This window comes from Eulemur rufifrons, chromosome 2, assembly GCF_041146395.1.
Source record: "Eulemur rufifrons isolate Redbay chromosome 2, OSU_ERuf_1, whole genome shotgun sequence".
Classification (NCBI taxonomy): domain Eukaryota; kingdom Metazoa; phylum Chordata; class Mammalia; order Primates; family Lemuridae; genus Eulemur; species Eulemur rufifrons.
The window spans coordinates 102,464,727-102,479,573 of NC_090984.1; the positions used below are offsets into that span (position 1 = coordinate 102,464,727).

Here is a 14,847-nt window from a genome sequence, read left to right on the forward strand (position 1 = left end):
CCTGTTATGTTGTCATTTGTAGGCGTGTGTCTTTTTCATTGAAGCTTTTCAAAGGCAGGAATTATTTTATTATTTGCAACCACAGTACCTAATACATTGTTGGCTTATAGTGAACTACTAATAAATAGTTATTGAGAACCCCAGTTAAGGGGAAAAACTCTCCTTTTTCTCTCCCAAACAAAATCGTACATAGAATGTCAAATTATAAAACAACTAAGCCTATTTTGGTTAAAGCAAGATTCTAGAGGAGCTGGAGGTCAAGAGCCTGGTGCATTCAGCCTCTTCCTTATTCTCTGGCAGCACTCTTTTAAGGAGCTCCTGCATCAGGCATCCTAGTGAACCCAGGTTGAAGACTACTGGTCTAGATGATCTCACAAGGTTCCTTCCGGTTCAGTGAGTCCGTTTTTGTATTATTAAAAATCTTGAGTGAATGCTTGAGAACCAAAAGATTTCCATTATATTCTGTCATTTGTCATCAGAAAACATGATCCAACTTAATATACTATTTTTATAAATGGCCCAAGGAATCCTTAGGGATAAGAAAAGAATTAACATATTGAAAGTGCAGAGAAAGTAATCATTGTACATTGATGCCTGTCTTTAATTCATCTGTGTACCTGGTTTGGTGAGATGCTTTTAGAGTAGTGGTTCTCAAAATGTGGTCCCCAGACCAGCTTAACATCGCTAGGGAACTTGTTAGAAATACAAATTTTTGGTCTTATCCAGACTAGAATCAGAAACTTTGGGAGTAGAGCTCAGCAGTCTGTGTCTTAACAAGCCCTCCTGGTGCTTCTGATGCATGCTAAAGGTTGAGAACCACTGTTTTAGAAAGACATCTGTTTGTGATGTGTTTTTGTAAGGGAACACTTTGAGTAATTTCTTTAGTGGTAATATCTGCTGCTATTCACCAGAATGCAGGTTTCATTGCCCCTCTTGGAGATTTCCACAGTGATTTAAGAGTTATAATTCTGGGTGTTAGTGGTCCATGAATTTGATACTTCATATGTGATGGGCATGTTCTGAGCAGCTTTGCTGGGATCCAGTGTACATTAAGAATGAATGCCTTATGAACTCTTTAGATGTTCTTGTAATAATTTCCTTTATCTTTACTATTTTGAAAGGGTGATGGGAGGGCAGACATGAATTTATCTATCTTATTCTTTGTTGGCAGGGTAAAACTCTAGTGGAAACTGAGATGCTATCATTGTAGCCAATAGAAGTTTGAACTAAGAGTCTGAGTATGTGGCTCTAGTTGCCATTAATGAACAATATGGCCTTGGGCAAATGGTGTAACTTCTTGAAAAGCCTTAGGGAATTAAATTATTTATTTCTGTGGTTAGTTTTTTCCTGGTAGCTTGGATTGCTAATAATAAGATGATTTTCTGTCCCATTAATGAGATACCAAGGAAAAAACGAAGTATGGGCATACATTCTTTATTCACCTATTATGAGATAATGCAGATATATTAGTAGCAAAAAATCACTCAGGACAGCTAGTTTTGAATTGAAAAACATATATGGGTTTTGAACCCCCAAGTTTATTTGTACCACTGAGGATGGCGTAGGGGAGAAAGTTTATTTTTGAAGTAAAAGATCTCAGGCTTGGAGTTAGTCAGGCTTTGGGTTCAAATCCTGGCTTCATCATTTACTAAATTGAACTTGACTTCTCTGGGCTTTCGTTGCCTCATTTGTAAGTTGGAGTTAATGTAGGGATTGGAAGAGATAACATTTACAGATTTTTAGCATGGATCCTGGTAGGTTTAAGGGCTTAGTAAGTGGTAGCTTTATTAGTTTTAGTGTTAAAGCAGTTCAGTCTAACACAGTATGACATATATGTAAAACTAGGTTGCTATCCTAGTTTTCGTCATAATTTGGATTAAGAAGAAGGACCAGAATAATTTTTTTGTACTTTGATTTATTTAAAAGTATATTGGAAACTATAGTACTGGGAGTCATCCTCCCATTTGACTTATCTTAGATGTGTTAAAATCCCAGCTTATGATATGATCTCTTTACTTTAGGAGATGATGAGCAGAGTGACTGGTTCTATGAAGGAGAATGTGTCCCAGGATTCACTGTCCCTAATCTTCTGCCCAAGTGGGCTCCTGATCATTGCTCTGAGGTAGAAAGAATGGATTCTGGACTGGATAAACTCTCAGATTCCACATTCCTTTTACCGTCTCGGCCAGCTCAAAGAGGTGAGTTCTGAGAAGACCAAAAACTTCATGCTTTTTTGGTTCTCTTAGGGTAGAAGAATCATCCGATAGCAAACATATTCATGCCTCTAAGCGTATATTAATTATCTGAATTTTGGAGCTAGTCCAGGGATTTTCTAGAAGATTAAAGGATGTGTCTCAAGGCTTGAGTTCTCTCCATTCCTACCTGAATCAGTCCATGGAGACTCCGGGGACATTTTAGCAGGGCATTCAGCTTGGCGTTGCCATTTGTGCCAGACATAGGAAGCCTAGCGTCATGTCACAGCTGTTTATCCTGATGTGAAACTGATAGATTATTGAGTGCTGCATGGAAATCTGAAGTGCTGGATCTTGGAAAAGAACAGATTTCAGTAAGAACATTCACATACAAGGTATAATGGCATTTTAAAAATGGATGATTTAAAAATAATTTCTTTAAATCATTTTTGTTTATTTATTTATTTGAGAGAGAGAGAGAGAGTCTTACTCCGTCGCCCCAGGTAGAGTGCAGTGGTGTCATCATAGCTCACTGCAACCTCAAACTCCTAGGTTCAAGTGATCCTCCTGCCTCAGCCTCCTGAGTAGCTGGGATGATTGGCGCACGCCACCATGCCAGGCTAATTTTTTCTATTTTTGGTAGAGATGGGGTCTTGCTCTTACTCAGGCTGGTCTTAAACTCCTGACCTCAAGCGACTCTCCCACCTCTGCCTCCCAGAGTGCTAGGAGACAATATCATTAATAATATTTTGGTGTGGATTCTTCCATTTGTTCTTTCTATGTGTAGAACATACACAGTAGTTAGAAAAATGGGATTATATTAATATAATGCATGCTATTTTTCCCATTATTTCATGGATTAGAATGTTTGTCAGATAAATTAGCATTTGATTTAAAGTTAGAAATTGTTAATACTACTTTACATTTATGTGGTGTTTTCAGTGTATAAAGTTCCTTCCACATGTATTTCATTGTGTCTTCAAAACAGCCTTGTCAGGTAAGACTGAGTGAGTATTCCTCCTTTATAGATGAGAATGCCTAGGTCAAAGGTAAATGGCATCCCTAAGATCATGCTGTTAGTAACAAAGACGTGGGAATAATAAATCCTTGGCAAATAGCCTTGTGATACTAGTTTAAAGGTAATAAGATCCTGGGAGTAAGGCCTTCAGTGTACTAGAAACATAGGGTTGCTTGTGAATTTTCTGCGTTCAGTAACTGAAGCTTTTATTCTTTTTAGGGTACCATGCTCGCTTGAATCGTCTCCCTGGAGCTGCAGCTCGATGCCTCAGAAAGGGGCGAAGAAGGCTGGTTGGGAAGGTGATAGCTCTCATGGTTTACTAGGCTCAGCAGGAAGATAATATCCCTGTGGAATTTGTGTGTGCTATTAACAATCAAAGGTGCTTTAGAACTCCCTGGAGCTAATGAAGCCAACTGGGATGTTTTGGGAGTTTACAAGAGTGAACATTATGTAGGATATGAGTGGATGCACCCATAAAAAATGAAACTTAATTCATTCAGAAGTTCTGACAAAGCAAACACTGTCATAACAGCGACTATAAACCTACAGGTCTGATCTCTGTCTCTTCTGCAACTTTTGATTAATTCTATATTATTATTGTATAAGTTAAAATATTCTTGGTTTCTCTGTGACTCCTCCAGAATTCATGAATGCATCTTTGTTCTTTCCTAACTTTGGTCTTTCATCCTAGAAATCATTTAAAAAAAAAAACCCAAAACTGGAAAAAAAAATCTGTTATCGAATTTCAGCAGCCCCTCTCTCACCATGAAGGAGGACTGTCCACTGCCTACTGTTTATTCAGTTCTGCCTTTGCCAGGGACTGTGCTGGGCACTCAGCTCATTTAAACCTTCCAACAACCTTGTGAAAAAGTTATATTCCCCTTCAGCAGATGAGGAAAATTTAGGTTCAAAGAAGTTAAGTAATGTCTTATGTTACCCAGATAGGAGTGGCAGAATAGAGATTTGAACCCAGGTCTACTTTTATCTTTTTTCCAAATTTTTATGTATTTTATTATTTTGTTTTATTTTTTTACTCTATCTTTAATATTGAGAACTAGGGTAATACAGGGGCTCATACCCGTTCAGAGAAGATGGTAGTGGGCAAAGAGTAAGGAAGGGAGAGACATTGAGAGTATTAACTCAATAAGCATTTAGAGTGCCTACTGTGTGGCAGGCTCTGTGCCAAGCCAGGTATATAGTGGTCAGAGCCATGGTCTGGCTACTCTTAAGGAGCTGCTATTTCATAGTCTAATCAGGGAACTGTTTTCTGAAGTTTTAGGCATGCAAAAGAAAAGAGGCTGTTTATTTCCAGATGAACTCAGATTCTTAGTTCTTTTTAAATTCAAATTCAGATCTCTAATTAGAAAAACATTTGGTCATTGGAAGACTAATACCTTGTTCCTTTTAAATCACTCATTTTACAGACAATAGACTGCTTGCTTTTGCTGTTCTGGGAGCCTGTTCTTAACAGAACAACTAGCAGGATAGGAGTACATGGATAGAGGGAGGCAGGGGGTTGGGAGTGGGGAACAGAGAGATGGTTTTCTTTCTTTCTCTTTATTGGTTAGGCTTGACAGATAATGTTCTCCCTGCCACCTACCTTACATTCTTTCAGTTCTTATAAAATAAGAATTACTCCTTGTAAGTCAGTTCATCTTGAAGGCTCTCTTTAGCTTGCCTGGAAGGGAACTGGGGCCTATTGGACGTGCAGCTAATGATTTTAAATGAGTGGGATAATATTTACTTGTTTAATTCATCTTCATCACCTTAAAGGGATATTTATCATTTCTAGCAGAGGTCACTGCTCTGCCCCCCAGCTTCCCCCTCCCCCATCTCTCTTCTCTTTTTCTAAATTGTAATCATAAATAATGAGTTTCATTCACAGCTCCCTGCCAGCGAGCTGCTAATTACGCAAAGTACTGCTTGTAATTTACACAGTAATAAACTGTAAATTTAAACATTACGGCACTTTAAGTTAATAATTTTTCTGCTGTAACAAATAGCTCATTTTTCACCCATCTTTTCCCTTGGCCCCCCCCTACCATGTCTGTGTCTGTGACCAGGAGCCATAGCTGTAAGGGAGGCAGAATATGAAGAATGCAGCATGTGAAACCTTTTCATTTAGCTCCACTCCTGCCCAGAATCTGACCTCAAATTAATTTTCCTAGAGCCAGTTGTTCTGCTAAAACATGTAGCCTAATGTTTAGTCTAATCCATACACATAGGCAAATACAGGTAACACCATTTGTCAGTACACAAATGTGTTTGAGGAACAGCCTTAACATTCTTAACCTTCATGCCCATGACTTGTGTTCTCTCATTTTAACACTGTACCTCTTAGCCGTATACATGTTGGTGTGCCTTCCCAGGTACTGTGATAGATATGTGTTGTAAATATACTCGAGCTAAGTGAAGGGTGAGTGCCTTCTGCTGTTGTCCAATTTTTTGGAGATGGTTGGTTTCTGAATTGCTTGTGGTGTTATGGGTAAGCTTTCACATTGCAATCTCAAGAACCCTAAATTTAAGAGTCAGTATATACAAACTTCTATTTTTACTTCAAGAGATGACATTTAAGGGACAAAATACAGACTGACAACTTTTGAAGTCACAAAAGTCCTTTGACTTGTATATATTTCATCAGCAGATACTTAAGTTTTATCAGAGAAGACTTGAGAAATGTCCCAGGATGAAGATTGTTCGGGCTATAATCACATAACTGTAGGGAGCTGGGTGTGCTGGCTTGTTAAAAATTGGCCACTGTTGGCCGGGCGTGGTGGCTCACGCCTGTAATCCTAGCACTCTGGGAGGCCGAGGTGGGCGGATCCTTTGAGCTCAGGAGTTCGAGACCAGCCTCAGCAAGAGCGAGACCCCACCTCTACTAAAAATAGAAAGAAATTATATGGACAGCTAAAAATATATTTAGAAAAAATTAGCCGGGCATGGTGGCGCATGCCTGTAGTCCCAGCTACTCGGGAGGCTGAGACAGGGGATCGCTTGAGCTCAGGAGTTTGAGGTTGCTGTGAGCTAGGCTGACGCCACGGCACTCACTCTAGCCTGGGCAACAGAGTGAGACTCTGTCTCAAAAAAAAAAAAAAAAAAAAAAAATTGGCCACTGTTGGATTTTTTTTTTTTAAAACTATTTTTACTCCTATATACTTCAATAACTCCAGGAGGTAACAAACAAACAGCATTTGTAATTTTTTAGATCACTAGAGAAAAATAAGTGTAGGATAACATGAAATACTTTTAAGATAGATTCCTGTAAAAAGAAATACAATTGTTATTGCATTTTAAGATTCACATTTGCCATGTGCCTTTGAGGTTGCCTTGGCTGGTATAGTTAAGGGAAGTGTGAGCTTGAGGACAGAATGTACTGTATATATTTGTTTCTGTGGTTGGCTGATACTCTTGTCTTCCTTGTGTTTTTAGGAGACCAGCATAAGTGCTTTAGGTACTGAGAGGATAAGCCATATCATCAGCGACTCTCGGCAGAAAGAGTAAGTGCTTATATATTTACTGGCTGTCCTAGCTTGTTCCTTGGAGAAGGAGGCAGAGGGGAGTTTTATGAAGCAACCTAGAAATCAGGCTTCAGAGCTGAAAAAGGAGACCTTAAAGATTTGTGCTTTGTAACAATTAACATGGCCAACCTCCCTAAGCCCGTGACAGTGATTTTCTTTTCCTTTCTAGACTGGTTTTATTTTTTTGCTTTTTATATCTGTAGGTGCTGTATTAGTAGCCTCCAGTAAGGATGTTTTATATATATATATATATATTTTTTTTTTTTTTGAAACAGAGTCTCGCTCTGTTGCCCGGGCTAGAGTGAGTGCCGTGGCGTCAGCCTAGCTCACAGCAACCTCAAACTACTGGGCTTAAGCTATCCTCCTGCCTCAGCCTCCTGAGTAGCTGGGACTACAGGCATGCGCCACCATGCCTGGCTAATTTTTTTTTTTTTCTATATATATTTTTAGCTGTCCATATAATTTCTTTCTATTTTTAGTAGAGATGGGGTCTCGCTCTTGCTCAGGCTGGTCTCGAACTCCTGACCTCGAGCAATCCACCCACCTCGGCCTCCCAGAGTGGTAGGATTACAGGAGTGAGCCACCATGCCCGGCCAGGATGTTATATTTTAAATTCATTTTTTCTGTCTCTTGTTTTAGTTCAAAATGGGTGGTTGCCTCTGTTCTCCTGTATTCTTTTGTAATTTTTAGACCTCCTTATAGAGAAGTATCTTTTTGTCCTAATTATTACCATGGTAAATTCAATGGAAAGCCTGTATGTGGCTACAGGAGAATCATTCTGCCCGTTTTTGTGGCAGCCTCGTCCCCTAACATGGTTGGTCTTTCACGTATCCTGTACACTTCATGGTCAGTACCCACTTACCATCCTATACGTATTCAGCCTGGTCTAATTTCTAATTTATAAAATAGGCAAGATGTGCATGTGGTTTATTGCCTTCATTGAGTTGGGGGTCCTATTGTCACTGTACAGCTGAAAGTGCATTGATGTCACACTGGTTTATTTGGGTTTATTTCCAGCCTGTCCAGTCTTTTACATTCTGTTATGCGGTTTTTTCCTTTGAAGAGTTATTTCTCAGCAAAATAGTTCACATTTAATATCTTTCTCCATTTCTTTTCCCATTGCATCTTTTTCCCATTTCTTTCTTTGTCTTCACTTCATTATTCCAACATCTTTTTATCTTCTCCTTCCATCTGTAATTTTCCTACCACTTCTTTTATTGTTTTCTTTCCTGTTATTCTCTCCCTCTCTTTAGTTTCTGGTTACCATCAGCTGGGAAAAGAGAACGGAATCAGGTAAGATCGCTTTTCTTTGTCATCTTTATTTTATCATTTGATTTCCTTTTCTTTAGAAAGAATAAAGCGTTGGCTTCTGATTTTCCTCACATTTCTGCTTGTGCACATGAGGTAAGGTTCCCTCTTCCCTGTGTTATTCCGATTTCCTTCAAGAACTGTTTTCTAAGAATATTCGATACTCGTTCTTTTTTTAGGTTCTCCTGTGATCATCAGTTTCTTACAACATATGTCTATGGAATTATGTTTTCATTTTAGTTTTGAACTTTGCTGTAAGAAAGCAGAATGAATCTCTCTGCTTATACTTTAGTTCACCATCAGAATTCTGTGCTGAGAAGTACTACACTGAAGCCTAAACATCTGAAGCAGAGGAAGATAGAGCTGCTTTTGGTGACGTGGGGTCAAGGCCTCTGAGCCTTGCCCTCTTAGCCTTTTTTCGGCTACCCCCTGAGGGGACCCTTGGCATATTTAGGCCTTTGTGTAGGAGTCACAGTTTAAAAATACAGTGGCTACTGATATGTTCCTTTACGTTTGAAGCTTTTTGATTTTTTTTTTTTTTTTTTTTGAGAATTCCTTTATTTTGGTGATTAGTTGTATAGTAGATGAAGATGATAGGTAAAAATTCTCAGGCTTCCTGTTGCTCAGTGTTTTGTTTTGTTTTTTGACTACTTGTTAGCTTATTGAGTTGATACACATTTTGGACTTGAAACCTTCATTGTAATTTTGTCATTTCAAAATGAACTACAGCAGTGGAAGACATAACTCATATATATGTATGAGATGATTTTAGGTGGCATGTAGACACACCGTCTTTAAGTTGTGCATTATAATGTGTATTAGAAAACGTAATCATTATGTAAAACTTGTTATTTCATGGAAACATAGGACAAGGCTGAGTAAAAATAATTGATATAAAGAAAAATACTAAGTAAACAGTAGTGCAGATGATAAGGAAATATAAGGAAAGGAAAGGATGATAAGGAAAAAGTCATGCAGGTGATATGTGAGAGACTGCAGTTTGGGGAATTCTAACCTAGGATACTAATCATGTTTGCATCATGGGATCTAAAGGCAGAAGGGGACCTGTGGTGATCACCGGTCCAGATCTGTTCTTTTACAGATGATGAACTAGAAGTCCATAAGGTTCATACTGTTTACCCGAAATCCTGCAGCTGGTAGGTAGGACTGAGACTGGAACCTCTATAGATAGTTGCTTAATTTATGTTCTTTTTAAGTACTTTTGAAGTTACCATTCAAAGTTCTTCCAGTCTTTGTCTTCCAGTCTTTGTATATCAGAATATATTACAGTCTAGATTTTTGAGAGAGGACTATTTATTGTGGAAAAAGTCCAAAGAAAGCTAGCAAACTTGAAGTGAGGTACTTTAATATATAGTATTTCATTTGATCTTCACAACCACCCTTTGAAGTTCATAGATGTTTTATAGATGAGAAACTGAAATTAATTTATAACCTGAAAGCAATATTTCATTTAGCCCTCACAATAACCCTTTTAAATAGGTAAGACACTTAGTGATATATCCATTTTACAGATGAGGATAGTAAAGCTCAGAGATTATGACATTTTTTTTACACATAGCAACTCAGTGGTAGATTGGGATTAAAAGTTAAGATAATTCTAATTCTTAGTCTAGTTCTTTTCCATTATACTGTGCTGTGGGTATGTGCTTAACCCATTGTTCTTGGAAACATTTGCCAGGATAAGGAAATGAAAAGGTAATTTCATGCTAATCTTGGGAACAAGGACTGATCCACAGTTGCTAATCAGTAGGTGTACGTTCCTATTACGTCACTTGGAAAGTACTGTCTTTTGCCCTGGAAGCGATTATTGTGTATCTGAAGTTTTTGAAGCATTGCTGTTTAATAAGGAACTGTCTTTTTGAGCTGTGCTAGGCCAGGTCTGGCTCATTGACGGGCACACTGTTAAACACGTGCAACTTTATTGAATGGTGTCTGTTTGGTATGGCAAAGGAATTGGGCAGTCAAAGGGGAAAAGTAAAATAGATTACCCTCTGGGATTAAGTCCGTTTCATACAAGCCGCACTGAAATAATCTTATTTATTCCTGCAGTTTAATCCCCTCTCTCCTCTCTACTCCCTGGATGTTCTTGCGGATGCTTCTCACCGGAGATGCTCACCAGCACACTGCTCTGCCAGGTAATTACCTTCTGTGGCTCCTGTGGACCGTGCCATATGCCTTTTTATAACACTTCACATTATAAAGTACGTTTGTGTGTAGTGTCCAATTTGATCCTTATAACAATCTTTTGAGGTAAATAGACGTTTTACAGATGTAGAAACTAAACCAGAATGGTGACGTATCTTTCCTGTGATCACATGGCTTGTATGTGATTAAATCTCAACTTTGACCTAAGTCTTCTGGCTCATATTTCGTATTATTTCTGCTGCTAAAAGCCCCATCTTCAAAGAACATTGACAATGTTCCTTGCCATGACCTGCAAAAAAAAAACCCTGCCCAATCTCACTTCTCCCTACATGTCCAGCTTCTTTTCTTATCGTTTTCCCCCATCTCTGAGGGAGAGATCCAGCTGTACCAGGGAGCTCCCTTTTGTTCTTCAAAAATAGCAATTCTTTCCTGCCTTGGAAGCTGCATACTTGTTCCTTTTGCCTGGAAAACTGTCTTTGAGCTGCTGCTTGTCTCAACTCAGGTGCCACCTCCTTAGAGAGGAACACTCAGACCATTCTATCCAAAGGGCCACCTCTGGCACTTTATGCTCATTATCTATTTCCTTTATCAAGACTCTTGTCACAGTCTCATTAGCTTATTTTGGGTGGGTTGTAGGGTTTTCTTTCATCCCACTTTTTTCATAGTCTCTCTTACTAGAATATAAGCATCAAACTGCAGGGACCTTGTCTTGTTGCCTGATAAATCCCTATCACCTAACACAGTGTTTGGCTCTTGCTAGGCATTCCGTATGTATTTGTCAAATGAATGACTCCTATGCCTCTCAATATAAATTCTTTTTAAGTTAGGTGACATGAGAAATAAATATCGTTTTAATGGTAATATCCCCTAGCAAGGTTGTTATCACAAAAGAGCAGCTGATAGGCTAGACCAAAAAACTTGTATTATTTCTGATGGCACAAAGAATTTCTCTCCAAGGTTCTAAGGATTTTTTTTCTTCCTCATAAGTTTTTAAGTGCATATGTTCCTAGATTTTGAGGCATAGGCTGCACAAAGAAGTTACTCCTTCATGGATACAGTTAGAACTTCTACTATGGACTGTGATATTAATAATAAACTCAGTACCATAACCTACTGCCAGATCTTTCTACTGGAAAAGAAGTATTTCTGTGGGGAAAGTCTTTTGAAAAGAGAGACCATCACAGATGGTGTTCTTAAGAATGTGGAAAATTGTGGAATGATACAAACTACTGCTGTAAAGCCTTTCCTTCAGTAGCATGCTGTTTATTCATCATTCATTCATTCAACATTTGCTGACTCCCTACTGTGTGCCAGGCTCTTTGTTTAGGTACTGCCCTCAAAGAGCGAACATTCTCATGAGTATGGAAATTGACAATTACAATAAAAGTTTGCATGTGAATGATATGAAGCACAGAGGAGGGGCTCCTAACTTAGGAGATGGGGAGCTTTTCTTAGAGGTGGTGGTGCTCAAGTCATCTTGGAAGTCACAAGATTTTAATCCATAGGAAAGCAGTCGTCAGCTTTTTATCTTAATACCAAATAGAATGATGGCCGTGTATACTCTGGGAAGACTGCATGAGTATCACCATATCATGCCAGATGCTAAAAGTGGACTACTTTGCCCTCTTCCCTTTACCTCTGCTACCTAGAGCTGTGCTATGCCGAGATCAGTATCTGTGCTTTTGTCAGGTTTTCTCTTTCCTTTAAAAGCTTCATCCTGTGGCTGGACTGGGTGTCAGCTTCTTGTTTCTTTGTGTATCTCATTATCCACATCATTATCTTCACTCACTTGCCTGACAGTGTTTGTGCCTGGACTTGGAAACATAAGGAAGTCTCACCTGTGCTTCTGGTGCACTCAGCTCTAGGGAAATATTGGTTGTTGCTTGAGATCATTGCTAAAAGCAAAGGAGAGAGAGTGTGGACAATTATACGTCATCCTTGTCCTTACATTTAGACAACCCTCCCAGGGCAGTAGATGCCAAGTAGGTTGCATGCATGAAGGTTCTTTGGGGTCAGTAGGGGAAGAAAAATTTTAAACTTACATTTATTTATTATCCTGTGCTTGAAATTTTCTTTTGGTTTTAAATTGTACATATATTAGACTAGTAGCACATATTTCTATTTTATGTGTATATATCATCATATAAATATATAGTGTTTCCTTGAGTTTTTTTACTCACGGGGGTGCATAGTCAATAGAGTTTGGCAACCACTGCTCTGTGGGAAACCATCAGTGCAAGTGACCTCTATGCAGTGTTTGAAAATGGGAAGGATGAAACCCTGAGCTCTCAGGGCTACCTCTCCCTGCTCTGAAATAGTGGGTGCCCCTGTCCAGCAAGTGGTCAGTGGAGAAGGAGCCGTCTAGCTCCAGTGTGGTGGACTGATGACATTGGATTCTTTTTGCAGCGGGCTTTGCCCGGAATGGACTGTTTAGCAAAAGCCTGGCACCAAGGAGGGAATGTCAAGTAGTGGAGGTAGGGAAGAAGCAGGCGAACGACTGAACTAAAAATTGTTTCGAATGGAAATTTTATCTCTTTCTTGTCCCATTTTATTTGTAGTAGGCAAAGATTTCTTTCAAAGCATCTGGGCAGCATTGGGAATTTCACACCCATCATTAGAACGATTTGTGTGTGTGTGTGTGGTGACTATGTTATCATTAGTGGTATAATTTTATTTTGCAAAGAGAGAAGTGTTTCCTGTTTTATCACAGCTTTCCCCGAGGAGGGCTGGTGTATTAATTTGCTGTATTGCCTCCTGGCTGTTCCCAGGCTGTTTTTCCTCTTCATCATGGAATTTTTAATGGCCCTGCTGCCTCTTGGGAAGCATGTGAGGAAGAGTTCCTCAGGGAGCGCTTCCCTTTTTTCACATGCCTATAATTACTCTCCTTTAAGAGCACAAAGAGTTTGATAATCATGCCTGAACTATGAAGGCTCCCTCCTGTCAGGTTACTGAGCTGAGGCTGCTGCCTGCCTGGACATTGCCGATTCTGCTCTCCCAAGCATTCAACTACTGCACGAGAGCCAGGGCTTTTCAACCACTTCCTCACTGCTACAGCCATATATAGCTCTGGTTCTCAGAATAGGCCTGGGGGCCCTGGGGGTGACGAGTGACCTCTAGGTACTCTCTTGTTTAGTTTTTCATTGCTATAAACAAATAAATAATTGGACCATAATTTTAAAATAACATTTTATTGATGTATCATTTTAAGACAGCCCAGATGGCAGGTGCAATGGATGAGAGGAAGAGTTTTGTGATCTTTGTACTATCTAATAGACTTGTAGATTTCAGAAATACCACTCTAGAAATACTTTGCTGGTTTTCAATCCTGGCTGCACTGTGGAATCACCTGAGAACCTTTAAAAAATAGATCCATGTTGGGCCCCACTTCCAGAGATTCTGTTTTAATTGGTCCTGGATGAGGCCCAGGCATTGGCATTATTTTAAAGCTCCCCAGGTGATTAATATGAGCTGGGGTTAGGAACTGTTGCCCTGAATGAGTATGGTTTTATGACTGTTGCTTTGTAATTTGCTTAATAGGGACTTGATTTCGTAATTGCATGAGCTCTGTGCTTTGGTATTGTGTGCACCCTTCCGTAAGGCCTCTGGACTTTGGAGAGCCTGCCGCAGGTAAAGAAGAGCGTTAGTATCTAGCATAGCACCTGTCACATGGTTATTAACAAATGGGGGGAGCAGAGTTTTGTTGGGTGGATTTATGGATAGTTAGCTCTGTGTGTGGATGAAATCATAAACCAACTGTTTTGGTTTTGTTGTTTTGGTTGCTAGTATTGGGATTTGCTATTAAAATAGCAATGCTTGGCGTTAAGAATTGCTGCTGCTCAAATAGCAGATGGTGTGAGTGGTGTTCTTGTAGACACAGAGATATTGTTGTCAAGGGCACAGTCACAAATTTGTAATAAGGAGACTAGTGCTGCAGGCAGCTTTCCCCGAATTGAGAGATTTATTGCTTGTGAAGGATAGTGTTTCTTACCATCATTACCTATAGGAAGTGATAACTAGAACTTATCAACTGCTATACACAGGTCAATTGCATCTGTATGATGCACAAGTCACCAGTTGTGGTTTTGGAGTGTTTCATGGCACTTTTGGGTTTTCTCCAACTCAAAGGAAAGGTCATCTTTTAGTGACCTTTCTTCTATTTTGGGTAATAATTTGGTAATGTATTGCCATTTCCATTTATCTTTATTATCTTTAATTCTGAAATAGCAAAGCACTGTTTGATATCTTCTCTTCATAGAGGTCAGCTTCCTTGGTAAATAAACTGTTTTTCCTTTGAGAAATCTTATTTTCAGTTCTAGTAAGGACAACAGATACAGCCTGGTATGTAAATACTATGCATGTTCCTTAATGAGTGAATGAAAAGTCTCATTCTACCATTTTCTTCATAGTCCATTGGCATAGGCAGTATGAGATTCAGAGTGTGGATATTAGTGTTAGGTAGATCTGGGTGAATGACTTAACCTCCTCATACCTCAATTTCCTCATCTTTAAAATGAAAATATCAGTATTTTTTTATTGAATGGGTGGGGATCAAAATGAAATAATATATGTAAATATTTAACATCTTGGTAGCTGATATTATTTTTGTTGTATAGTTACTACCCTACCCTGTCCTTAGGATAATTGC

The 14,847-nt window shown here is 39.1% G+C and overlaps 1 protein-coding gene across 4 annotated transcripts in view; it reads left to right on the forward strand.

Annotated features, from left to right (window-relative positions):
* GPATCH2L (G-patch domain containing 2 like) overlaps positions 1-14,847 on the forward strand; it is a 52,784-nt gene that overhangs the window by 20,402 nt on the left and 17,535 nt on the right. For 3 of the 4 annotated variants that reach the window (XM_069465146.1, XM_069465143.1, XM_069465144.1), the window contains exons 4-8: positions 2,022-2,198; positions 3,430-3,509; positions 6,640-6,707; positions 8,078-8,132; positions 10,107-10,192. In XM_069465146.1, coding sequence (XP_069321247.1) covers positions 2,022-2,198; positions 3,430-3,509; positions 6,640-6,707; positions 8,078-8,132; positions 10,107-10,192 — 466 coding nt within the window. Of the gene's footprint in view, positions 1-2,021; positions 2,199-3,429; positions 3,510-6,639; positions 6,708-7,981; positions 8,022-8,077; positions 8,133-10,106; positions 10,193-14,847 lie in introns of all 4 variants that reach the window. The other variant, XM_069465145.1, reaches the window with a different exon arrangement.